Consider the following 26,890-nt stretch of genomic DNA (forward strand, 5'->3'; position numbering starts at 1 on the left):
TTTCTGCATGTTAACTGTTTCACTATAACGAAACACCAGCTCTCTATTCTTTGTCAATCCATTCAAATATTCTTCTTTGGGTTTATTGTGAAATCATTTGTTTATTCTTGATTTTTAGACTAGCTTCATGTAATCTTGGAGTAAAGACGTGTGAAAATCTGGAATCAGTTTTAAACCTGGAAAACTCCTCCCTGAAAGAGCTGGACCTCAGTAACAATGACCTGCAGGATTCAGGAGTGGAGCTGCTCTCTGCTGGACTGAAGAGTTCACAATGTAAACTGCAGATTCTCAGGTCAGTGTTTCTGTGATTTATAATTTGAAATTATCAGGGCTGTCAGCATTAAATCATTAACATATGCTGTTAGGTTGGAATCAGTAACATGTTACTATTTTTTTAACCCAAGTTTTATTTCGGCACCAAGTTTGACCCCAACTTCTGCCGTAATCTGCCCCGCCTCCACCCAACATGCAGATTTCTTCTGGTTAAACGACTGAAGCGCTTTAATGCGGTGTCCAGCTGTAACAATCCGGTTCAGACTTCCAGCTCAGACCTGGATAGAGAGCTTTGTTGCTCTCTCTCCATTTCTCTGTTTGTTTTTGTCTCTCTCCATTTGTTTCTCTCTCTCTCTCTCTCTCTCTCTCTCTCTCTCTCTCTCTCTCTCTCCGTTTGTGCCAAAAGTTTTACACAAAAAATAAAATCCACAATCAAAATGTTAAGAATCAAAAGCAAAAATTGTATGTTGCAAATTTAAAAGAGAAAAAATATATAGCAAATATATATTTTTAAATATACTTGGTTATGTTATTTCAGTTTAGGTTTGGCCAGTCTTTGCTTTTATTTTTGTGTTTTTGTGAATTTTTTGTGGAGTTTTTTGGACTTTTGCTTCTGGAATCTCTCCCTTGCTTCTGCTTTAGTTTTTTTCTTCTGAGTTTTGGCACACTTTTCACAGGTGGGCGGGGTTAAGAAGAAGGTGTTCGCCTTGAATCTCCATTGGTCATCTGGTTCTGGACTCACCACGCCCACCCCGCCAATTTCAAGCGTCCTTCCAAACACGGAGAGCGAAAAGCTTCCAGTGCACAACAGCAGCAGCGGATTGTGTTTACAATTAAATTTCATACAAACGTTCTGTTCAATGTTATATTAAATCTCTGTTTCACTCCATCAAAAAGCTCACATTAACATGCTAAATTTTCATGCACAAAGTAGGTAACTAGCTAACTCACTAGCTCACTGAATAGGTAACTATCTAATTCACTAGCTCACTGACTAGGTAACTATCATACTTTGTGCATGAATATTTAGCACATCTCGCTAATGTGATCTTTTTAATGGAGTGAAACAGAGAATAATATAACATAATATAACATTGAACAAAACGTTTGTATGAAATTTAATTGTAAAAATATCTGCCGCTGCTGCTGTGCACTAGAAGCTGTTCGCTCTCCGTTTTTGGAAGGACGCTTGAAACTGGTGGGGTGGGCGTGGTCAGTCTCAGATGAGGGTTCAGGGAGATTCAAGGGGTTTCTTCTTAGCCCCGCTCACCCGTGAAAAGTGTGCCACAACTCAGAAGCAAAAAACTAAAGCAAAAGCAAAGAAGAGATTCCAGAAGCAAAAGTCTTTAACAGAAAAATAAAAAAAAATCCACAGAAAATTCACAAAAATAAAAGCAAAGACTGGCAAAATCCAAACTGAAATAATTTTCAAATAACTGCAAAGGATAATAAAGTAACCAAGTATATTTAAAATACTTGGTTACCACCCCCACTTGGTTACCACACCCCCCCTCTTCGGAGGACCATTAAGACTTTATTCGTATTAATACAAATTTCTGATATCTGAGGTCACTGTGCAGAGGGAGGACATAACGATGTGTATATATACAAATAAACCAAATAGAAAAAAATATATAGGGGAAGAGAAGAGAGAGAGAGAAAAAAAAACAAAAGAAGAAGTTGTGCCCTTGAAAGAAAAAGAAAAAAAAATCATATAGTATGGCTTCCTATATGTTTCTATTTATCCATCCCTAACATAATAACACACAGAATAACAAAAACATTAATAAGTAAATAAAAATAGCTAAATGTCTTAAATGTTAAATGTGTTATGTGACTGTGTGCATGTGTGTGTGTGTGTGTAGGAACATTCATGTAGCGGTGATATATGGATGATGTGTGATGATATGATGATATGATGATATGTAGATATATAATGGATGTGTGTAGGTTATCGGTTAAAGACTGATGGAGTCACTGATGTAGGAGGTTGTTTAATGCTGACCAGGTTTTTATGTGTTCATGAGTTCTGTTTTTGAGAGATGCAGATATTTTTTCCATTTCTATGTGTTCTGTGAGTGAGTTTTCCAATTGACTGATGGGGATTTTTGTCCTTGATTTCCAGTTTGTGAGAATTGTTTTTTGGCGATGGTTAGCCCCACCAAAAGTGCTCTGCTTTCCTCCTGGTTTAGGTTTGTGGTTCATGTGTCACCAAGCAGGCAGAGTGATGGGGATGGAGAGATTGGCTGTTTAAATAGTGGAGTTAGTCGAGTTATAACAAGCTGCCAGAAGTGTTTGATTGGTGGGCAGTACCATAGAGCATGTATGTAATTGTCTGGAGAGTTTAGTAAGCAGTGTATGCAGATTTCTGAATCTACTAGTCCCATTTTATGTAACTTTTGCTTAGTGTAGTGAACCCTGTGAATTGCTTTATATTGTATAAGGTGGAGGTTAGTATTGTTAGTCATGGTGAATGTGTTTTCCATAATGTTTCTCCAGAAATCAGCATTGGGGGTAATTAAGATATCTTCTTTCCATTTTTTATTGGGATAGCGACTGTTTGGTCTAATTTGAATAAAAGTCTATATATTTTTGATAGAATTTTGTCTGAAGAAGAGATATTAAGGAATTCTGAAATTGGTGGGCTAAGTTCTAGTATTGCGTAATCTTTGATTTTTGAGTTAAACATGGATCCAAGTTGGGGTTTTCCAAATACTGGTTCCTCTCAATGCTATATTTTTGGGTTAGATGTGAGAAAGTAGCCGAGTTATTGTTGTGTAGAACGTGGTGTAAATGTGTAATACCTTTTTCTCTCCATTTTTGTAGTTTTGAGTTTTTTTTGATGGCGGGGAAGTCGGGGTTGTGCCATATGGGTGAGTAAATAGTGGGTGCAAGTCTAATGTTTATTTTTCCAGTAGAATTTAGAGATGATTGCGTCTAAGGTTTTAAACCATGTAGGTGGAGGTTGGATGGGAATCCTTGAGAAGAGGTAGTTTAATTTAGGTAATATTGTCATTTTGATTGTGGATATTGGTAGGATAGTGGAAGGTTCATTCAGCGTTGGATATCATTGTTGATGGTTGTGAGTAGTGGTCTAAAATTAAGTGTGTGCAGCTCAGACAGCTGGGAGGAAACTTCCCAGTTCATGTTAAATGGTAGAACGGTGGATTTAGACCAGTTAATGGAATAATCTGAGATTTTAGAGAATGTTTTAATTATTTGTGTAATCTGAGGAATTGAGGAGAGTGGGTTTTGTAGAAATAGAAGAATATCATCTGCATAAAGGCTGATTTTGTGTTCGGTAGTGTGGGTATGGATACCTTTTGATATTTGGGCATTGTTGTATAGCTGCTGCTAATGGTTCTATGAAAATAGAGAACAGTAGAGGAGAGAGTGGGCATCCTTGCCTAGTTCCTCTGTGCAGTGTGAAATTCTGTGATATTAGTCCGTTAGTATTGACTGTGGCTTTGGGTGAAGTGTAGAGAGTTTTAATCCATTCTATAAATGATTCTCCAAAACCTAGTTAATGTAGTGTAGTGAAAAGGAATTTCCAATTAACCTTATCGAAAGCCTTCTCTGCATCTAAAGTGACTATTGCAGTTTTTGACTTATGGACTGTTGTGTGATGTATCAGATTGAGTAGTCTGCGACTGTTGGTAACTGATTGTCTGCCTTTGATGAAGCCGGTCTGATCAGGATGTATGAGGGATGGGAGAACCGTTTCCAGTCTGGTAGCTAATGTCTTACTTATTAGCTTTGTGTCTGTGTTAATTAGTGACAGTGGACGGTAGCTGGATGCTAAGGTAGGATCTTTGTAGGTTTAAGATGGAGTGATATTGTAGCTGTATTCATTTCTGTTGGTAGTCTCTTATTGTGTTTAATTTCTGCTATTACTCTACTGAACATTGGGCCAAATATTGACCAGAAATGCTTGTAGAATTCTGCGGGAAAGCCATCTGGTCCTGGTGCTTTGTTATTACGCATCTTACGGAGGGCTTTATGGAGTTCTTCTGATGTTATTGGCTTTTCTAATATGCTTCTTTGTTCTTCAGTTAGTTTGGGTAGGTGTATATTATTGAGGAAAGTGTGAATATCTATTGGGTCTGGATCGTGTTCTGGTGAGTATAGATTTTTATAGAATTTCCCAAATACTTGATTAATTTCATTTCATGTTTGGCTGATTAATCTGGTCTCATCTTTGATTGATGGGATTGTTGTTTTTGTTCTTTGTTATGTTTTACTTGGTTAACTAATAATTTACCAGATTTGTTGTTGTGATTTAAATGGTTTATATCTTAGTTGTTGTATTAAAACTTGAGTCTTCTTGTTTATAAGTTCATTATACTGTGATTCGCATTCTTTTAACTCTTTTTTTTAATTTTATCTGATGGGTTTTTATCCTTTCATTTGACAATTCCCTGATGTTGTAAATTAGACTCATTTTCTTCTTCTTACAGGAAGAGTAGGAGATGATTTTGCCTCTTAGTACTGCTTTCCCAGTTTCCCATAGTATTGTTGGTGTGGTTTCTGGAGAATCATTTATTTCTAGGAAAAATGCCCACCCTTTTTTGATGTAGCTGTCAAATTCTGGGTCTGTAAGTAACGAGGTATTTAGTCGCCAGCTGAAAGTTTTATGTAGTGGATTTATGTTCCATATAAGTGAAACTGGAGCATGGTCACTGATTATTATAGGGTGATATTTTATTTCTGATATATTAGCTATAATAGAATTGCTGGTTAAAAAATAGTCAATGCGAGAATATGAGTGGTAGGCTGGAGAATAGAAAGAAAATTCTTTAGTGTTTGGGTTTTTGAGGTGCCAACCATCGCTGAGCCCTAAGTCTGTCATGTATTGTTTAATGATATCTGTTGAATGCCAGTAACGTGTATTGTGTGCCATAGTTAATTTGTCTATACATGGGTCAATGATTGAATTAAAGTCGCCTCCAATTATAATTGTGGAATCTGATATATTGTTTATATGGTTGAAAAACTCATGAAAGAAGGATGGGTTCTAAATGTTGGGGCCATACAAACTTGCTATTGTTAAGGGTGTGTTGCTGATGTTGATGTTAATTATGATATATCTACCTGTGTCTGATATAGTGGTGTTATGTGTGAAGAGGATTTTTTTGTTTATTAGTATTGATACTCCTCTTTGTTTGGAGTTATAGTAGGCTGAGAATATATGGGTGAATTGTGGTGATCTGAGCTTATGATGATTTGTTTCTGATAGATGTGTTTCTTGTAGTAAACAAATGTCTGCCTTTAGTGAAGTGAGATGGTTTAGTACCTTGGCTTGCTTAATCTGTGTCCCAATACTACGAATGTTCTAGGTTATAAATTTAAGTGAAGACATGTTGTGATGTACGGATTAATAATGTTTATCAGTGATATGATATGAGTGTGCAGATGTTTGAGGATAGTTTCTGTTGTGTGTGGGATGGAGTGTAAACAAAAATGCATTTTTTGGATCTGGGATATATAATAGTAATAAAATAGAGGTTGGTGCAAAGAGATACAGAAAGGAGTGATTAAATGCAAACAAAGTAGAAGAGACATAACATAAGATAAAAATTGTTGGATTTGGTGTGACATACGTGTTATGACATTGAGACGTTGCATGCATTAAGTTATTGCTAAGTGGTTCCTTGTGATTTTTATGGGATTTTGTGAACGGATTAATGTGCGTGCATTAGTATATTTGCGGGTGCGTGTGTATTTGCGCGTAATGGATGGAGGTGGCATGAGGAATTTTAATAAACAAGTAAATATTAACAAAATAAAAAATATAGAATCATAAACAGTGTCATTTGGTCTATCTTGCACATGTTTAAAAATGAACATTATAAATATCATTTTTGTAATTTTTTACATTTTAGAGTAAAATTCTCATTTCCGCAACATGTCCGTATCAGAATTTCAGTACATTGTTTGGAAATTTTAAAATTTAAACATTAAAAAAACAAAAAAACTTAAATGCATTTCATACTATAAACACTTTTAGTTAATAAACAGAAACAATTTTACATTGAAAAGTAAAAACAATAAAATTAATAAAGAAAAGGAATGTGTCCAACACTAATTTTCTCATCCTCCGCAACAATTTTCAATCATTGTTTAAATCCACAAGAAACTTACATTTTCAAGGCATTTTCATCATTATGGAAGACATTGGCCATGACACTCAGGATGGCTACCATGTAAGCAGTTCTTCTCATATGTTTCTGGATAAAAGTTCAAAGATTGCTCATCAACTTGTCTGCACGACTTTTTCATTGTCATTACCGATATATCGATATAAGTTTTGAGCCTACAGTTTGAAGTTACAGTCTGTATTTTTGATTATAATATAGTATATTAAGGTCTAAATGGACACTGTAAGTGAAAATTTATCTAGCCCTCATGGTGCCTTTACAGTTAGCATAAAAGTTTAAAGTTACTCATCCTCCAACTGAATTCTCACTTACTGCTACATTTCAATACCTGTTGCGGTAATGAGATGAACTGTTTCGGTAATGAGAATTTGATTAGGAAGCATAATACAGATGCCTTTTTACTTCCTGATTGTCATAACATGAGCGTTACCCTGAACATTTTCTCCAGTAGACCATTCTAACTTAGCTATTGCAAACCACCAGTAGAGGTCACTAATGTTCCGTCTTATCTGGCCTGAAACTAAATCGAATTCCGTACACAGAATTAGATGTTAGACCACATAACCAGAGAGCTTTTTCCATCTTTGATATATTTTATTGTAATATGCGATGTGTATTTGTTTACAGGCAGGTAGCTATTGAGAAAAGAAAGGCAGCAGCAAAAGCAAGGCTGTCAAAGTTTAGGGAGAACATTTACAGCAAGAATTACAACATTTAGAGAAACACACACATATACTCAACAACACAGACAGTTGAGTTGTTCCAGTTGGAGTTACTTTCACATGATATTATTTGTGTACAATCCATTCTAAGGAACTGAACAAAAACTGGAACGGATATCATAATTTCATATTTGCTATTTCCAGTGGGAAAATAAAGACAACATGTGATCTGACCAAAAAGTACCATGACAAAAAGAAAAAGCAATGGAGGAAAAAAGGTCAGCCAGATATTACAGCACTGACATATGCCGGACATATGGGCAAAACACAAAAAAACTACATAAAATGACTAAAAATAAAAGTTTGTTCTTAGTAGGCATACACTGCTGGATGGTGCATAAAGATAGACAAGATTTCAGAGTTTCTGAGAGGTCTTTCTTTGACATTTGTTGAATGGTTTCCAATAGTTAAATGAGCTGTTTTATTGATGAAGGTGCTGTAGTCTACATGAAAGATTCTTTTGATATACAAATGTTTGCATTGTAAATTGTCTTAAATAATATGAAATGTTCTTGAAAATAAACAGTCTTTTCATAATGTAGCATTGTGTGTAAGTGTAAGCTAATAATTCTTCCTAAACCCTTGCTTAACTGAACTGCTTAACGTTGATAAAAAATGTGCATTTTTATCATATATTAGTCATGTCACATTGCGGTAATGATACATTTTTGTGGACTTCATCTGTAAAATGCTAATAAAATATGCAATAAAATGGAACAAATGTTCTGAAAAATAATATTCATAGTAAGTTTAGACCTTAATCTTAAATCCTCAAAAGGAAATTTGTCGTTAAATGCATTTTGAAAAATTTCATACTGGATGTCCTCTGAATCAGCCGTGCCCCGAGTAAGTAGGAGTGGAAGAAAGAGAAAGAACGAGAGAAAAAGGAAAGTTTAGGGGAAATATATATATTGTGATTCGCCCCTGGGGTTAGGGGCGTGATCACTGTGACCCGGAAGGAGGAAGCACAGAGAGATCATACCTTTTATTGGTTTAAAGGTCCTCCACCACACCCAGAATAAACTCAAAACAACATAACTCAGCCCAGTGGGGTTTTAGAGTTCAGTAGTTTCTTTTAAATTTTAAATATAAGTCCGTGCAGCCTCAGACCTCAGCTCTCCAGTGAAAATACTCTCTGAGTGTCCCAGTGCAGTCCCAGCTGGCTGTTTCATCAGTCCTGATGCAGACCAGCTGGGACAGACAGGGCTGAGCGTTCCTGCGTGGGGTGGACCCCCGGTTCCCCCGCCTCCTCACGCCACAATATACATTATGGATCAATTTTATGAGGTTATTTGAGTATTGACCTATATGTTAGAGATCGTGCAACGAGAGCACAACGCGCATGAGAGAGAGACAGAGAGTGCACAAACCAAAGCGCTCTGGGGGAGAGAGAGAGAGCTATTTAGTTACAGTTAAAGGAATTTAGAACAGCCAGTGAGTTATGTTTTTGTCACAATATAGCTGTCCATCAACATAAAGTTTGTCGCACAACATAAACGTTTGGCAAAATTCACTCCATAATATACCCACTATAAAAACTTCCGTCTTACGAAAAACGAGTGCGATTAATCACAGAATTTTGGTAGGTTTAATTGGATTGCATTTTTTAATCGATTGACACCACTAGAAATTCTACATGTATAAATGTGTAAATATTCAGGTGTTTACAATGATGATAAAAAATCACACAAGAAAAAGTGTTTAACAAAAGTCAGAGTATACCAAACAAACAAATACTTTTGCAATCATCTTAAGAATGTCCAACTTGAATGAACATTTGAGATATATCACACATTGATTACAAAATTGTGATGCACGAGCAAAAACTATTTTAGAAAAAGTTAATATGAACTCAATTCTTTGGTCCACATCAATGCTAATGCCGTATTCACAGAAATCCTTACTGTTGAGGTTTGGGTTTCATGTTAATCTGTGTCAACTGTGTTAAGAAACTTTAGTTTTCTATAGATATTTTTTTCAGATTTTGTAGTGTTATTTAAAAAAAAGAGACTAATATCAAAGTGCATTATCTTCCTCAGTCTGCTATGTTGTCTTTCTTTCTTTCTTGTTTTCTGTCACTCACTCACACATTCTCTTGCTCTGTCTGCAGATTATCTGGTTGTATGATCACAGATAAAGGCTGTTGTTCTCTGGCTTCAGCTCTAATTTCAAACCCCTCCCACCTGAAAGAGCTGGATCTGACCTACAACCACCCAGGAGAGTCAGGAATGAAGCTCCTTTCTGACAGACTGGAGGATCCACACTGCAAACTGGAGAAACTCGGGTAGGTCTGAACTGATAATTATATTATCAACTTATTGTAAGATAAATATTATTGTACATGTTGTACATTTTTGTCACTCTCGATATTGCCTGTTGTGCTCTTTCCTGTGTGTGTGCTGTGCCTCACAGGAAAGCAAAGTGTTGAGAAAGTTAGGGGTTAATGCTGTGACACATTGCATTGTGGGACCTGTAGTAAATCTAGTTGTAGTCACCAGGTAAACACGGTGGAGCAGCATATAACCTTCATTCTGTCATTCTGTTTTATTTTTGTTTACACAGCCACTGTTAATTCTTTATGCTCAAGCTATCTGCACTGAATGCCAAGTACTTTGCTGTAATTCTGTTTTGGCTCATCTTTCTGTTGGTAAAAAGAACCAAGGTTTAGTTTTTACTCCAGAACAGGTGGAAAACTTCAGTGATGGAGAGCTGCCCTGAGCATCGAGTCAGGAGAAAAGTTACAAGATTAAAACTGATCCCCACTAACTTTATACACACTGAGAGTCAAGCACCCCAGCAACCAGCCCATGTCTTTATGGTAAAAATAATCAGTGACTGCAAAATCAGAATCCTTTCTGAACACTTAGGGCCCTAACCTACACCCTGTGCAAGGTGGTCTTGATGCTTATTGCTATCTTACTCCCACCAACAGTGTATTTTCATGCTCTTCACCAGTCTTGTTTAAACAGCAACAGTGATTTTGAATATATCTACGCCGATGAAAAACATTGGTCAATTCCAGGTAGCTGCGCCATTTAAATAGCAATATGCCGAAGTCAGACCGCACCTGGCTCTTAAAGGGAATGGCAAGTGACATGGCGTTTGGTTTATTTCACTATACATGCTTTTTGCACATTTTGAGCCTCTTTGGAGCAACATTTCCTATCGTAAAGACACAGTGACACACCCTAAATCAAGCTGCATGGTGCACGGCTGACAGCTCACCTACGGATCACTAAAATAGAGCCCTTAATTTCTAAAGAGATCCGATTAATGTGATTGAGTTGGTTTGTTGGCTTCATTTAAAAATGTTGCCTTTGTTACATTTAAAATTTTTGAAGTTTTCTAATGACCAGTGGCATAAAATTATTTTTAAATCATGATAAAATAATTTTTGCACAATAATTCCTTGAAAAATGTATGGTCCAATAAAAACTGTTGTTGTGACAGGAGTACACTCAGGTATAAATATGAATTCAAAAAACATACTTTAGTAAAGTTTAACCCTTTTCTGCAAGCCCACAAGAAACTGCCATTTTATCTTATCTAGGAGTTTCTTTCTTATTATTGAATCATTAACACTGATCTTAACTGAGGCGAGTGAGATCCTGCAGTTCTTTAAATGTTGTTCTGGGTTCTTCCTGGATGAGTTGTTCATGCCCTTTTGGAGTAATTTCTGTAGCTCAGTCGCTCCTGGGAACTTTAACCACTGTACCATGTTTTCTCCATTTCTGAATAAAAGCTCTCATAAAAATAATACTACATATCGTGCATATAAAGCAGAATAAGATACGGCAAGTATTAAAACTTTATACATGCAGACAAAAATATATTTAGAGAAGTAAGAGTTAATCCTCCTTAATCTTCCGTTTTTAATCTGATTTTATGCAGTGTGCATTGCAGTTCCGTACTTTACCACATGAGGTCACTAATTTCCGCTCTCTCAAATATTCACTCGTTTTCTACAAAGTATTTCTTTATAAATCAGTTTCTAAAAATCTCACACTGTGCTGATCTGTGTGTGTGTGTGTGTGTGTGTTTAGAGTGGAACATGGAGGGAAGATCAGAATCAAACCTGGATTAAAAAAATGTAAGTTTCACACACACTCACATACACACAATACACACCCAAATACATATACACTATATACACCTAATACACACACACTACATAGACACACATACACTATATACAAACACTACACACACGTACACTACATACACACAATACACACAAACACTACACACACACTAAACATACCACTACACACAGACACTAAATATACCACTACAGACACACTACACACAATACACACAATACAAGCACACACAAACACACTACATACACACATTCACTACATACACATTAATTATAACACTACACACACATAAAAAATAAAACACTACACACACACTAAATTAACACTGCACACAAACAGTAAATATAACACTATACACACTAAATATAACACTATACACACACTAAATATAACACTATACACAAACACTAAATATAACACTGCTCACAGACACTAAATATAACGCTACACACACACTAAATATAACACTACACACACTCTAAATATAACACTACACACACTAAATATAACACTACACACACTAAATATAACACTGCTCACAAACACTAAATATAACACTATACACACACTAAATATAACACTATACACAAACACTAAATATAACACTGCTCACAGACACTAAATATAACGCTACACACACACTAAATATAACACTACACACACTCTAAATATAACACCACACACACTAAATTAACACCACACACACTACATATAACACCACACACACTAAATTAACACTACACACACTACATATAACACCACACACACACAATAAATATAACACTACACACACTAAATATAACACTACACACACACTAAATATAACACTACACACTAGGGATGCAACAGTACAGTGTGGCCACGGTTTGATTCGTATCGCGGTTGTTGGGCCAGATTAATTCAAATCACAATATCTATTATAATAAAGGAGCACTTATTCTTACCATTAGTGAAAAACAGGTAACTGAATCACACTGTGCTTTATCTGCTGACTGTCTTTTACCTTGATTATCAAACTCAACACTGAAGCCAAAATGTCCCGAACAGCGGATTTATAAGATGACGGCGCCTCTTCAAATATCCTTTTCTCCGTTTAGCGTTCACTGACCCTGATCACGCAGCTGAGAAAGTTTTGTTTAATTAGTCCTCAAATCTTCAGCGTTTGCCTTCAGAGCTGATTTGCTCCTGGAAAATTCAGAAAACAGTCTGATTGGTTGTTGCATGGTTGTGGAGAAACACGGCGATAGAAGTAATATATAAAAAACTATCAACTATAAAATATAATGTACTTAAAAATCTGCACAGTAACTATAAGTTATTATTAGTTATATTTATTTCTGACATTTATAAGGATTTAAATTTCTGTTCAGTACACAGACTTAATAACTGTAGCTTAATATAGCAGTTATAGGTAAGGGCGTAGGAGCGGGCTTGATATTGGGGGGGGACACATTTGCGAATATGAACCAAAGCCCACACTATAGTTTCCTAGAACAACATTTGTGGAATTATTTTTTATCACAAATAATCTTTTTTTCTGTATTTTGTTTATAATTAGTTACATCCAATAAAAGGTGATTTTACAGCCTAAACATGTTACTCCACATTACATTTACTGTTGTTAGAAAAAAATATGCATGCAATGCCTGCATTACAGTTTTTCTCAATTGCTAAGACACATTTCTTGAAATTGTCCCTCCATGTCGCTGAACTGTAAATTCAAAACTCAATTTTCAAACTACATTCACAAAACATCTGACTCTTCCTGCAAAACCAAACTATCACCTCAAAACAGTTCAAACAGCGCTCAAAAGCAAACAATGCTGTCAGATCAGACCCCGAGTCAATCAAAATGAAAACACTACTGAGCAGTCATTACACACAACATAGAAAAAAGGAAAACAAAACGATCAGATCATTAAGTGTTTAGAAATAACCTTTATTGTTCACAAAAATGCATTTTCAAAACAAAATTCTTGTTTAGCCTGTGTAGTCCTAAAATAAGGCCACAGGACTTCATCTACATCACAGGCCACATTCTCCCTTGCCAGGCAGCGTGGGTAATAACTTCTAGTGTGCCGGATCCACGCTTGGCATGCATCCACACCTATATCATTACAGGCCAGTTCCATGGCCTGCAAGAGATTTTCCCTGGTGTAGGGTTGTCGGTCATAAACCTTCCAGCGCCATGCAGAGAAGAACTCCTCTGTTGGATTGAGGAAAGGGGAGTATGGTGGTAGGAAAACATTCAGGAATTCTTGGTTTCTAGTGAACCACTCTCTGACCTGCACGGCATGGTGAAAACTCACATTATCCCACACAATGACATAGACAGGATGCTCTGTCTGTTCATGATCCTGCTGCTGAAACCCTAACACAATATCCCGAAGATCACTTAAAAATGTCAGGAGGTGTTGAGTGTTGTATGGCCCCAATGTGGCATGATGGTGGAGAACACCATGATTGCTGATTGCAGCACATAAAGTGACATTGCCACCACGCTGGCCAGGAACTGTAACAATGGCTCGTTGGCCAATCACATTCCGGCCTCTCCTCCTCCTTTTGGTCAGATTGAACCCAGCTTCATCCATATAAATATATTCATGTGGTTGTTCTGAGGAATCCAGTTGAAACACTCTCTATGGGAAAATACATATAGCTTTGTAAGCTGTACAGCATAAGACAACCTTATGCTGTAGAGTAGACAGCAGTATTGAACACCTACCTGTACATAGTGGAATCTTTGCTCCTTGACCCTTTCTGAGTTGCGCTCAAAGGGTACTCTGTACAGTTGCTTCATCCGCATCCTGTTGCGTTTTAGGACACGATCAATGGTGGAAATGCTGATACTGGTGATGCCTTCAAAATCAACATGGTCGTCAATGATCTTCTGCTGTATTTCACAGAGTTTGACTGAATTGTTCTGACGGACCATGTCAACAATGAGGGTCTCTTGGCGTGGGGACAACATAGATGGCCTCCCTCCCTGATGTGGCAATCTGGTAATTCTACAAAAAGAACATGCAATTACAAAAAAATACATGTAGTACGAGGCCTACAAGTATATTGGAAAATGAGTGTAATGAAACACCTTTTTATTGAGTCATACTGCACAAATGTACAAAATGAAAAAAAGCAATTACCTGTTCTCTTCTCTGAATCTTCGGACTATGGTGGACACAGTGAATCTGCTTAGGTTGGGCTGAACTCGAAGTCCCGCTTCCCTCATTGTCAACCCGTGGACAAGAACATGGTCTATGACAGTTGCCCGTATTTCATCTGAAATATTTGTTCTTCGTCTCATACCTCCCCTTCCTCCTCTTCCACCTCTTCCACCTCTTACTCTTACTCTGCCTCTCTGATTGTTTCTGTCCATAGTGAGACTTCAACAAACAGGGCCCCATGGACTGGCTTATATTGGTGTCTTCACCTCATTAGTCACATGTGTTATCAATTTTGAGTTGCAGTGTTTAAGTTGAAACACCTGTGCTTTCATTGAATTTCCCTTTTGCCAGCTGTGCTTAACATTATGCAGCCCAAGTGCATCAGAGTGCCAAATGTGTTTTAGTGGGTGAAAATATGTTTGCAAGTTGTTGTTGCAAGTGTCTAACTAGGTGAAAAGTGCTTAAGGTTCTGCCAAAAGATTGACCATTTCAATAAATGGGTTCAGGGCACTGAGCATTTGGTTCAGACAACCGGGTTTAGTGTTTTAGCAATTGAGAAAAACTGTATATACATACTACAAAAACTGATCAATTATCACCTAATATTTAAAATAATATAACAGTATTGGTTATTATTATTATGTATTGTATGTCAATTCTGTTGTATATTTACATTTTCTTTGGTTCCTGCGCTTTTAATTTTTTTTTACTGAGAACACTTCTTTCGACTGAGAGAATGTAACTACGTTTCCTAGAGATTTTTGGCAGAAGTTAATATAAACGTCAGGACATGTGGTCTTACTGTGAACTACATATGAACAGAAGTCAGGTTAGATCAGTGTTTCTTAACCCTGTTCTTACATATTCTACTGCATATTAACACTGTTCTGCATATTCTACAGCTTCCTCTGTTTAAAGGCACTTTAATAAAGTAAGTGGTGGTATGATGTGTCTAATAAACTGCTGGATATACATAATGATTAATTTAGGATCCATAGGGGGCTAAGAGATTTTAACAGGTAAACTCAATAAATGATTGTTTATTAGCTGATCAGTTGGATCTGATGGAAAACACAGTGTTAGGGCAGTGATGATCAGGGTTAAGAAACTGCTTTAAACTACCAACATTACCCAGTGTTGTACTAAATTCTGTCTATCCTCTACATCCAGCTTCTAGCTAACTGCAATCCTAAATTAATAAACAGTTTGAAAATGAAATAGTGATTAGCTGATCAGGTACAGGGCAAGTTGAACATTACGTATATAGTTTTTTTTCTTTAATCTTGACTCCCAATCTAGATAATTCCAAAGTTAAGCTAACTCACTAACACAGCTGCAGTTTATTAATCACAGTGGGGTTAAACTGTGTGCTGATTCAGAGACGTGTATTTTTAACCAGCTATCAGAAACATATCATCACAGTTTACATGATTAGATACCATTACCTTTCTTTTAGAAAAAAAAATCACCGTATATCCATATCTTAAAATCAGCTGCAGCCGATCCCGCTGCTAAATCTCACAGCGAGGGAGGGGCTTCCCCCCACCAACATACTGACGCCTACGCGCCGCAAAAACAGCAAGCTGATTGGCTGTTTCTCCTGAGAGGCGGAACTTAATTCCTGAACCGGCTCCATGATTGGTCCAGTCTGTCTCCTCATTAATAGCACAGCTGAGCTGAGCGAAACAATATCATTTTTGGGGGGGACAAATCCACCTGTTTCTAATATTGGGTGGGACATGTCCCACCCATCCCCCCGGTTCCTACGCCAATGGTTATAGGCATTCTGCTGTTTGAGAATTTTAACAGATGCTTATTCTCACTCAAATGCTGGAGTTTTAGAAACAAAAAATTAAAAGAGGAAAGCACTTTGACTGAACAGGAATTTATTTTATTTCACAAACATTTGAAATACACAGAAATATAAAGCTATATGTTAGCGTTCGTTTCTTATCACCAGGGCAAATTTATTAAAATATAAAATATATTAATTCATTAACTAAAATCTCGTCCAGCACTCTAAAAAGCTGCAGGCACACGTAGCGAAGTTTGGCAGCGCACATGGCGTGGGATTACCTCTGTTTTCTTAAAGAAAAATTGTTTTAATAAATAACGACGGATCAAGTGTAGTTTAAACTGCAAAACCATGATATAAAACTCAATATAAAAACACCACTGTCATATAACCAAGAGAGACATCAGGCAAAATGCACTTCTCCCCCCTCTCTCTTTCTCTCTCTCTCTCTCTCTCTCTCTCTCTCTCTTTCTTTTTCTTTCTCTCTCTCTCTCTTTCTCTCTCTCTCTCTTTCGCAGTGTGAAGCTGAATTCAGAGCAACGCTTAAAATAATATAAAACTCAATTCAGTTAACTAAAATAAGATGAGTGCGGAAACGTTAATTAAATATTGTCAAATATAAATAATAGCTTGAGGTTTTGGTGATCTATTTCCATGTTTTGAAACTGAAACTTTTATTACTATCAGGCTTTTTATTCAGAAAGCCTGTGGTTGATTTCAATTAGTTTTTTTAATGAGTTTATATTTTATATTACTTATTTATTTTATTATTTTATTTATTTGTATTATTTTATTTATCAAAATAGTTTATATAAATAACTATATCATATATATATAAATATATATATATATATATATATATATATATATATATATATATATATATTATTTTCCCCACATGATTCCCATGTTCTTAGTTGATTAATAGTAATTTTATAATATCTTATTATTCTTATCATTTTACTTTATTTTCACTACTGTTATTTTTTCTTCATAAAATATAAATTCTTTACTTTTTATGATCTTTTTAAAATGTCCTATTTTTCATTTTTTACGTATATATTTTATTAGTGTAGAGTAAATGTCAGTTTTCATTTCTATTTTTTTTATATTTTTTATCTGTTTTAAACTGTAAAGGCTCAGCTGCATTGTAAATTAGGATCCCCCTCCAGTGTAAATAATGGTTGATTGCTTGATTAATATTCAGTGTTGTAAACCCAGTTTTTACATAAACAATAAAGAGAATAGAGAATAAAATAACATTACTCTTCTCTTATATGAGCTGCTGGTGAATCTTCACAGTGTGACGGCGCAGTCCCCCAGCACACGCTCAGCAGCCCCTCCCCCTGGCCATGGGCGGGGCATGTACAGCGGGAGAGCGTTTGTTCACTCTGTTAGTGCGCACCCAAATACCACCGTCCATCTGGGTGTATCAAACCAAACAGACCAAACCGAACGATTCAATAAAATACAGAGAACCGTCGCATCCCTAATACACTAAATATATCACTAAATATAACACTAAATATAACACTAAATATAACAACACTACACACTAAATATAACACTAAATATAACACTACACACTAAATATATCACTAAATATAACACTAAATATAACACTAAATATAACACTAAATATAACACTAAATATAACACTAAATATAACACACACTAAATATAACAACACTACACACTAAATATAACACTACACACTAAATATAACACTACACACACTAAATATAACACTAAATATAACACACTAAATATAACACTACACACACTAAATATAACACTAAATATAACACTACACACTAAACATATCACTAAATATAACACTACACACTAAATATAACACTAAATATAACACTACACACTAAATATAACACTAAATATAACAACACACACATTAAATATAACACTACACACTAAATATAACACTACACACTAAACATATCACTAAATATAACACTACACACTAAATATAACACTAAATATAACACTACACACTAAATATAACACTAAATATAACACTACACACTAAATATAACACTAAATATAACAACACACACATTAAATATAACACTACACACTAAATATAACACTACACACACTAAATATATCACTACACACACTAAATATAACACTAAATATAACACTAAATATAACAACACTACACACTAAATATATCACTACACACACTAAATATAACACTACACACTAAATATAACACTAAATATAACAACACTACACACTAAATATAACACTAAATATAACACTACACACTAAATATAACACTAAATATAACAACACTGCACAATAAATATAACAACACTACACACTAAATATAACAACACTACACACTAAATATAACACTACACACACTAAATATATCACTACACACACTAAATATAACACTAAATATAACACTAAATATAACAACACTACACACTAAATATATCACTACACACACTAAATATAACACTACACACTAAATATAACACTAAATATAACAACACTACACACTAAATATAACACTAAATATAACACTACACACTAAATATAACACTAAATATAACAACACTACACACTAAATATAACACTAAATATAACACTACACACTAAATATAACACTAAATATAACAACACTACACACTAAATATATCACTACACACACTAAATACACTCTGTGTGTGTTGTTGTGTTCAGGGTTCTGTGATTTCACTCTGGATCTGAACACAGCGCACCGTTATCTCTCTCTGAGTGAGGAGAACAGGAGGGTGGAGTTTAGAGAGGAGCTGCAGTCGTATCCTGATCATCCAGAGAGATTTGGTTGGTGTCAGCAGGTTCTGAGTAGAGAGAGAGTTACTGGTGTTACTGGACGCTGTTACTGGGAGGCTGAGTGGAGCGGTAGAGGAGCTGAAGTAGCTCTGAGTTATAAAACCATCAGCAGGAAAGGAAGAGGATCAGACTGTTGGTTTGGAAGGAATATAAACTCCTGGAGTCTGTTCTGCTCTGATAACAGTTACTCTGTTCTTCACAATAATAACAGAACTGATCTCTCCACTCCTCCCTCCGGCTGTAGGAGAGTAGGAGTGTATGTGGACTATCCCTCCGGCACTCTGTCCTTCTACAGAGTCTCCTCTGATACACACTCACCCTCACACACACCCTCACACACTCTCACACACTTACACACATTCTACACCACCTTCACTCAGCCCCTCTATGCAGGGTTTGGGGTTTATGGTTCTGGCTCCTCAGTGCGTCTGTGTAAGATAGAATAACCCTGTGTGTAACAGAGATTCGATGTGTGTATGTGTATCACTGTGTGTGTGTGTGTGTGTGTGTGTGTGTGTGTGGGAGGGAGAATTGGTATATAAGTATGTAAATATTTTATATAGATGATTTTGTAATTTTTTTTCCAGAACCTTTATTTTAATTACTATTATCGTTATTCACTACTGTTATTATTGTTAATTATTGTTTTATTTTATTGTAAAATTGGTTCATATTAATAAAGCTCAATAAATGAAGAAAGGTGAAGAGGAGTCTGATGATTTTTTTGTGTGTTTTGCTAAATGAAATATAGATTGTAAAAAAGTGTCTACTGGAATTAATGTCACAGTTGGTGCTCTAACAGCAGCACTGACCTTTCCATAGTAATTAGTAAGTGCTATTTGTTGGGGTAGTTTAAAGTAGGGCTGGACCTGAATATTCATGTATTGAGATATTCGCTTGTTGAGTAGGTATTCTGTTTTTAATTTTGTTATTCGGATATTCGTTTTTTTTTTCCTTTCCAGAGCTCCACCTCACTCTAACATTTCCGTTCAGGTTAATGGGGGTATAAGAGAGGCAAAATGCAGTGAAGCTCAGCTGTTTGAAAGCATTTCAAATTGAGTGTAGACAAGACAAAGGCAGTGTGCCAAATATGTGATATTTAACTAGCATATCATGGCGGCACATCAAGCTTGAGGAACTATCTAAATGCAGTAAGTATTATTTCTTGATGGTGTAAAAAAAAAAAGATTATTCCTGCTAGCAAACTTATCTTAATAGTGTCTGCTATGTATTGCCATAATGAAGCTGCTTCTGTCTGACATTAAAAGTAATGTTATACGTGATTAAAAAAAAACTTGCAGGCACTTCAAAACTGATTTATATAATAAAATGTAAGGGGTAATGTGGCAACAGTAGGGGCTAAATCAGTTACAAAAAGCCTAGCCTACAAGAATGATGTCTGAATGATTGTCCTCTAATCTAATATAATTTAACATGGTTTAAAAATATAAAATAATTTCTAAACAAACAAACTATTTTATATTGAGCTTATAGCCCAAGTGCAAAAACACAAAATCAGTAATATGGCTATGCACTGCACAATCATTAAACCCAAATAGACCAAGAACAGTAACATCATTTACAATGACTTTCCTCTACTCTAATGTAATTAACAGTGTTTAACAATATAAAATACTTTCTGAACAAGTTTTATTTTGGTTGTTTTTAGGCAAATAGAAATTCACTGGGCCGGCTTGTGCAGTAGCGGCGCTCCTGGTCTGCGTATGCAGCGGAGAAGCCGTGGTGTGGGGCAGCAGAAATTCCGGGGTGAAGGAACGTCTCACTGGTCAGAGCGTGCAGTGCAGTCCGAGCACGCAGCACAACATAAGGAGATATAATGCACTCCATATATTCAGGACTGAAGTGGAATAAATGGTACTGTACAGATATAATCTGTCTCTAGTAGATATTTAATGAGAAATAAGAACAGTGTGAGTTTAAAAAAAAAACAGACGCCTTTTACAGACCATTTTCTTGAGCCTGACCCGGCCGAGGAAAGGGGTGGGAAATGTTTTTTTTTTCGGGGCTGGGGGTCCGTGGAAAATTTTGTGTTGAATTAAGGGGGCCGTGAGTGAATTTAATTTAATTTAATCCGTTTTTAATCCGTCTCTTAGTCTCTTAGTCTCTTACACTCTTGTCTTTAGAATATTTGCCGGAGAGCACGACATTATGATATTATTTTAGTTTTAATTAAGCATAAAATTAGATGCTGTTCTCTTTAAAGGATTTAAATCAGTGTCGGCTGTTACCTGGACATCCTACTGCAGTGTGGGTGGAGAGGCTTTCTCTGAAGTTTAAATTAAGTTTTTTTCCCCATTTTCTTCCCAATTTACACATCCAATTACCCAACCCACTTATTAAGACTCCTCCCCCTATCACTAGTGATGCTCCAACACCAGGAGGGTGAAGAAGACGAGCTCACGCCTCCTCCTGAAGCAGCATTGCGGAGTAGCATCACAGCGCTAACGCTCGGAGGAAAGCGCAGTGACTCGGTTCATCAGGGCACTTGAAGAAGCTGCTTGTTCACTCTCTACTCCACTTAATCATTTGTTTAAAAAAGGTTTGAAAATAGACATAAAATGTCTATAAAAAGTTTTGGGGGACATTAAATGTTTTTATTTATATTCACAAAAATACTGATTCTAAAATGAAGAAGAGCGTAATTAAATTTTTTATACAGTAAATTGTTTTATTCACTATATTTTTTTAATCTATAGTTGCAGATTTAATTAAATATTTTTATATTTTTTATCACAATTCATATTTTTAGTAATATTTCCTATCAAATATGACACCTTTTTATGTAATACTTGAATAGATATCCTCAAGATTTAGGCAGAAAATTGACAAAAATACAACACAAGCTAATCAAGCTAACCTAACTACCCTTTTAGGGTAAATCCCATCCTGTTTAGATTATGTAGGACATATTATATTTTTGTCTGTAGGATTGACTGGCTTTCTAAGTGCTTGAGTCTAGTGGCTACATCATTTGCTAACAGAACAACTCTTCCCTTGTGAAAAAGTTTACATGAATTATGCTAAAATAGGTCTGTACTTAAGCTGTGTTATTTTGGAACCACTAATTTGTACTTGATTTCTACGTGTTTATAATTTAAATTTATATAAATGTGCACTAAATTTATACTGAGTATACTACTTATGTTATTTCCGCCACTACTTAATACAATTTAAGTATATTTTTTGTACAGCTGAACATTAAAACCATATTAAAAGTGTGATTTAAGTGTGGATTTGATATCACATTCATTTTGAGGAGAGAACATAAACTGAACAATGAAAAGCTAGATATCTTATTACAAACATCAGCTGTTAAAGTTCTTTTACCTAAAATAAAATAAACACAACTAAAGTAAACTTTCAAAGTAAAAGAGTTTTAACACACAAAATGAGCAACACAAAATTTGACTGAAGTAGTTTTATTATATGCCCCCCGGACACACTTATTAAAAGTGAAAATGTTTTACAAAGTAATACTAAGTATATATTTTATTAAGTACATCACTAGTACAAAATTAACACAGCCAAATAAAGTATATATTTCATCAACGTATACCGGAATACAGATTATATAGCTAAAATGTAGTATGTAGTATAAGCAGAAAAAGTATACTTTAATTATTCTGCATATAAAAGGGTTAGAAATGGTTTTGAGGTAGCTTAGCAAGCTAGACAGTACCACTGAATGAAGCCTATCAAGTTCAAGCTACATATTAACTACCTTGTTTTATAGAACTATAACATGGTAATGGCTATAAAATGTTTTTCTGACCATTTTTTGAGTCTGGTTCAGCTGCATAATGTGAAGATCTGATTTAGCTTAGTTTCTAGGGATGTGGTTTTGTACTTTCCTGTGTGTCTGACTAGCTTTCAACAGAATGAATTTGAAAAAATGAATTTGAAATAATATATAAAAATCTACATTGTTTAAGTACTTTAAGTGTAATATTTTAGTGTTGGTTTAGTTATTGCAGGTTTTCTGTTATGTGTCTTTAAATTATAATTAAACTGTCAGGCTGAGTTGATATTAGCTAATATTTCTTTCTTTGCAGCTGCATGAAGAGTGTTTGAAAGAAATGAATCAAATATAAAAAGTGTAATATGCTGTGATGCCACATTCAGTAAATATTGTGTAATTAATTATACACAGTTTGCTTTACTGCACTTTCCACACTTTATTTTCCTTTTTACTTTGTCTTAAAGGTGACATTAATCACACTCATGTTTGTTTTACTTATTAAATTATGTAATTCATTAATTACAATTATTACATTGAGTAATTCAGGGTTTAACAGTGAATCAGGTGAGCTGCTGATGGAATAAAACTTTTGCACAGTACTGTATAAAATAAAAATGCAAATGTGGAATGTGAAAAAATATGCTCTGAAACTCACTTACAGTCCTCTCTCATCAACAACTTCCTGCAGCACAGAAGAGGAACAACCTTTTCTGTTCACTAAATCTTTGTAGTCATCTGAGGGGGCAGAACAGGAACGTGTTCCATCCATCACTCCCATAATCTGAGGTAGACGGGAAGTTGCCTCAAATCTGCTTTCCAGCTCCAGGGCTTCGTGTTCATTTGGGACTTTCATTAATTGTTTGATAGGAGACTGTACCATACCTTTACAAAAATAGATACACATTTCTTAACTGTGCTTTTATGAATGCCAAACTGGTTGGCGGTAACGCGATACTCGGCACACGAGCCTAGTTTATATAACGAAACAGCAACATGTATAACTGCTGGAACAGAGGCTCTAATGGTATGTACTGCAGGGGTGAGATAACTTTCCATTATATAAAAATAAAACTTTGTTAAATTAAATAATAATCATAAGAAGCAGGAGAACATAATGGAGGACAGCATGAAAAGGAGGAAAAGAAAGAGAGAGAAAGAGAGAGAGATTACAATTTAACCAGAAATCTTTATATCGAGGGGGGGTTAAAGCTAGTCACTTTGCTAGTCTCAGCTAGCTAGCTAACGCTCTGCCCTCTCACTGACATGAAATATTGTTCTCTTTTGCAATCAGGTATGTTATATTCTGTGTATTATAAGTTTTGGACAGTAGGGGGCAGTGTTTCACTTAAAATGTCACCTCTTTGTGTGGTAAATGTTATGTAAAAAGGCTGAAGCTCTAACCGCATGGTCGGTTGTATTAAATTTGATGAGCTATTATGAACTTTTTTTTGTGATATAGCCACTGGGTAATATGTTTTTTCTGCATTTTGAGAAAATAGTTTTATTTTTATATATTTATATATTTGTGCCAATTAATATGTATTGAACCTGAACAGTATTGCTGAATATTAGAAAATAATATAATGTGAAATGTGTTTTGATTCCTGTTTTATACTTTTATAAATATTGTATATTTTTATATAACCTAATTTTATATATTATTCATGCAGTTACTGTTAACCAGTCTGCGCTGATAGCTGAAGGGGGAGGAGTTTCTACGCTGTGCCCTCTCACTGACATGAAATATTGTTCTCTTTTGCAACTTAGCCCTTCAATAAATAATGACAGTGAGCTCAAGCTGTTTAATGCAGTTATGGAAAACAGAATCATCATGAAAAACTAATGAAAACTTTATAAAATGTGTATAAAGTCAAACATTCCATTCGGCCCTGTGATATGATTGGCTGACAATAGCCAAAAACGAACAGTAGCTCCGCCCACCCAGCGTCTATTCGCTGTGAGAGAGCAGGGGGGCGGGGCTTAGAGGGAGAGAGATGTGACGCAGCGAAGGAGAGAGTGAAAGTAAGTTCAGTCTCCGCCATTAGAAGAGGACAGAAGCCCGGATTCACTCGGTGAGTTCAGAACTGAAGAGAATGTAGAACAGAACCGTGTAGCTTAAAGTCAGAACCGGTTCTAAAGGTTCCTCAGATCCAGAACCGGTTCTTTAAGCTCAGCTCAGTGTCCGATTCCACTGGAAGAACCAGGATCAGCATGGAGATCTGAACCGGGCCTGGATCAGACCTGGACCTGGTCTAGATCAGACCGGCTGGAGAACAATCAGCTGTAACAGATCAATAATGCTGTAAACTGAAGAGAAATGCGCAGATATAGATTGATATTTATTGATCACAGTGTAGTTTATGCTGTTTAAAGCGCATTACTGCTTAATGTGGGCTTTGATCTGTTGGGGAGATAAAAACACGGAACTGCTATAAAGGCGTGTTTATATGCAGTAGCGCTGTTCAACCAGCAGGGGGAGCAACGGAGCTCAAGATCACGTGGTGTGTTAGTGTTTTTAATCCTGCCGTTTTATATTATACTTAAATAATCTCTCTATTCTGATTCAGTAACATAATAGTAATAATATTAATTATAATAGAACAGTGTGTATATTTATAATGTTGTGTAATGCAGTAATATTACTAATAATAATTAAATTATAATCATTATAATAACAGTAAATGTCTCTGTAATCTGTAGAATAATGTGTAATGAGGGTAAATCACACTGTTATGTATCGTTCTCTGTTTGTTTTGTTAGTTTATCAGGTTTTGTTTAATGCAGTTCTGATGATAATGTCATTATTGTAAGAATAAAGGTTTTATTGTAACGGCTGATCTGTTCTCAGGGGTCGGTGTCGGCAGTGTTCAGCTGTGTGTGAATGAAGAAGAGTAAATGATGGATCTTCAGAACTCCAGCAGTGGAGGAGGACCTCCTGTCCTAAAGTGAGTAAATTAAGTGATGGGTTTAATATGTAAAGTAGTTTTGTATTGTAATGGTTTCAGCTCTAATCCTGGAGCTGTGATCTGCATATTTTACAGTTTTAAAATATTGAGAACAGAGTTTCTACTGGACCAGAGTCAGAACCCTGTGCTGTATTTAAACACAGAGAAACGCTTAACAAACCAGCCAGTTATTCTTATGGTAGAATGTGTTTCTAATCTGTATTTAAAGTAAATATCTGCCTTTAATATCTATTACTTAATTTTAATAATATGTTTCCTTCTGGCTCAGTAACAGTATTAGGTGGTTGCTGTAGTGATATTATGCTGTTGCTAGGTGGTTGCATATTTATGTTAAAAAATATGGTCCATATTTTTTAACATAAAAGTGACGATTTGCTCAAAATCTGGATCGGATTAGTCTGTAGTGAAAGTGATCTTTGGACCAGATCCATTGTGAGGATCTGTCTCGGATTTTACCACACGCTGTCTGGGTTTACATTAGTATTAGAAATGTGGAAATCCTGATGTGCTGCATTTATATAGATCAGATGGAAGTGACTGGGTTTGATATTAAAGCTGTGGAATGAAGAAAGACTTGTTCTATTCTAGGCCTGGACAATAATTTGATATCTGTATTTATCGCGATAAGAAATGTTTCAATAATGGGGACATCATTTTTGTGGTATATCGATATGTATTATTTACACGGACAGGCATTTTTTACTGGTGTAAGCTCGCCCCAGAGTTGAACACAGTCTCCGTAGCTGAGCTATGTCTGTGCGTGATGACGTAATTACACAGGCACGTAGCCAGATAGGCTAGGCTAGGCTAGGTTAGATTTGGCTAGGCTAGGCACCCCAGCAAACATGCCCACACTGGGCCAATGAGGGCCCAATGTGGGCCAACACATCGGCCCCGTATGGGCAGCCCACACATCGGCCCCACGCCATCGGCCCCATATGGGCAGCCCAAATTGGACCATTGGGGATTTGCACGTCGGTGCAGTATCGCCCCCATATGGGCAGCCCACTTAGGGCCAACGGAGATTTGCTCATCGGGACGGCACCAGCACCATGGCGTCGGCCCATTTCAGGCAGCCTACATTGGGCCAATGGAGATTTGCTCACCAGTA

At 35.9% G+C, this 26,890-nt stretch overlaps 3 protein-coding genes and 1 long non-coding RNA gene across 4 annotated transcripts in view; 2 read left to right on the plus strand and 2 right to left on the minus strand.

Annotated features, from left to right (window-relative positions):
* LOC125801619 (uncharacterized) overlaps positions 1-26,890 on the minus strand; it is a 155,336-nt gene that overhangs the window by 90,998 nt on the left and 37,448 nt on the right. The window lies entirely within an intron of this gene.
* Positions 1-26,890, plus strand: part of LOC125801100 (NACHT, LRR and PYD domains-containing protein 12-like) — a 318,379-nt gene that overhangs the window by 60,066 nt on the left and 231,423 nt on the right. The window lies entirely within an intron of this gene.
* LOC125801200 (zinc finger protein 585A-like) overlaps positions 1-26,890 on the plus strand; it is a 62,648-nt gene that overhangs the window by 25,452 nt on the left and 10,306 nt on the right. The gene's annotated exons all lie outside the window — the stretch shown is intronic.
* Positions 13,267-14,972, minus strand: LOC125801525 (uncharacterized). The gene is made up of 2 exons (XM_049478331.1): positions 14,397-14,972; positions 13,267-14,261 (listed from the first exon to the last, which is right to left on the minus strand). The coding sequence occupies exons 1-2, from the start codon at positions 14,627-14,629 to the stop codon at positions 13,820-13,822; spliced, it is 675 nt and encodes a 224-aa protein (XP_049334288.1). The 5' UTR covers positions 14,630-14,972; the 3' UTR covers positions 13,267-13,819.

This window comes from Astyanax mexicanus, chromosome 4 (genome assembly GCF_023375975.1).
Source record: "Astyanax mexicanus isolate ESR-SI-001 chromosome 4, AstMex3_surface, whole genome shotgun sequence".
NCBI lineage: Eukaryota > Metazoa > Chordata > Actinopteri > Characiformes > Acestrorhamphidae > Astyanax > Astyanax mexicanus.

Bases quoted from the DNA above. Each gene is read 5' to 3' on its own strand.
- LOC125801525 (XM_049478331.1), bottom strand. From the start codon at position 14,629: ATGGACAGAAACAATCAGAGAGGCAGAGTAAGAGTAAGAGGTGGAAGA. The intron at 14,262-14,396 runs GTAATTGCTTTT...TTCTTTTTGTAG, and splicing joins AGATTCAGAGAAGAGAACAG to AATTACCAGATTGCCACATC.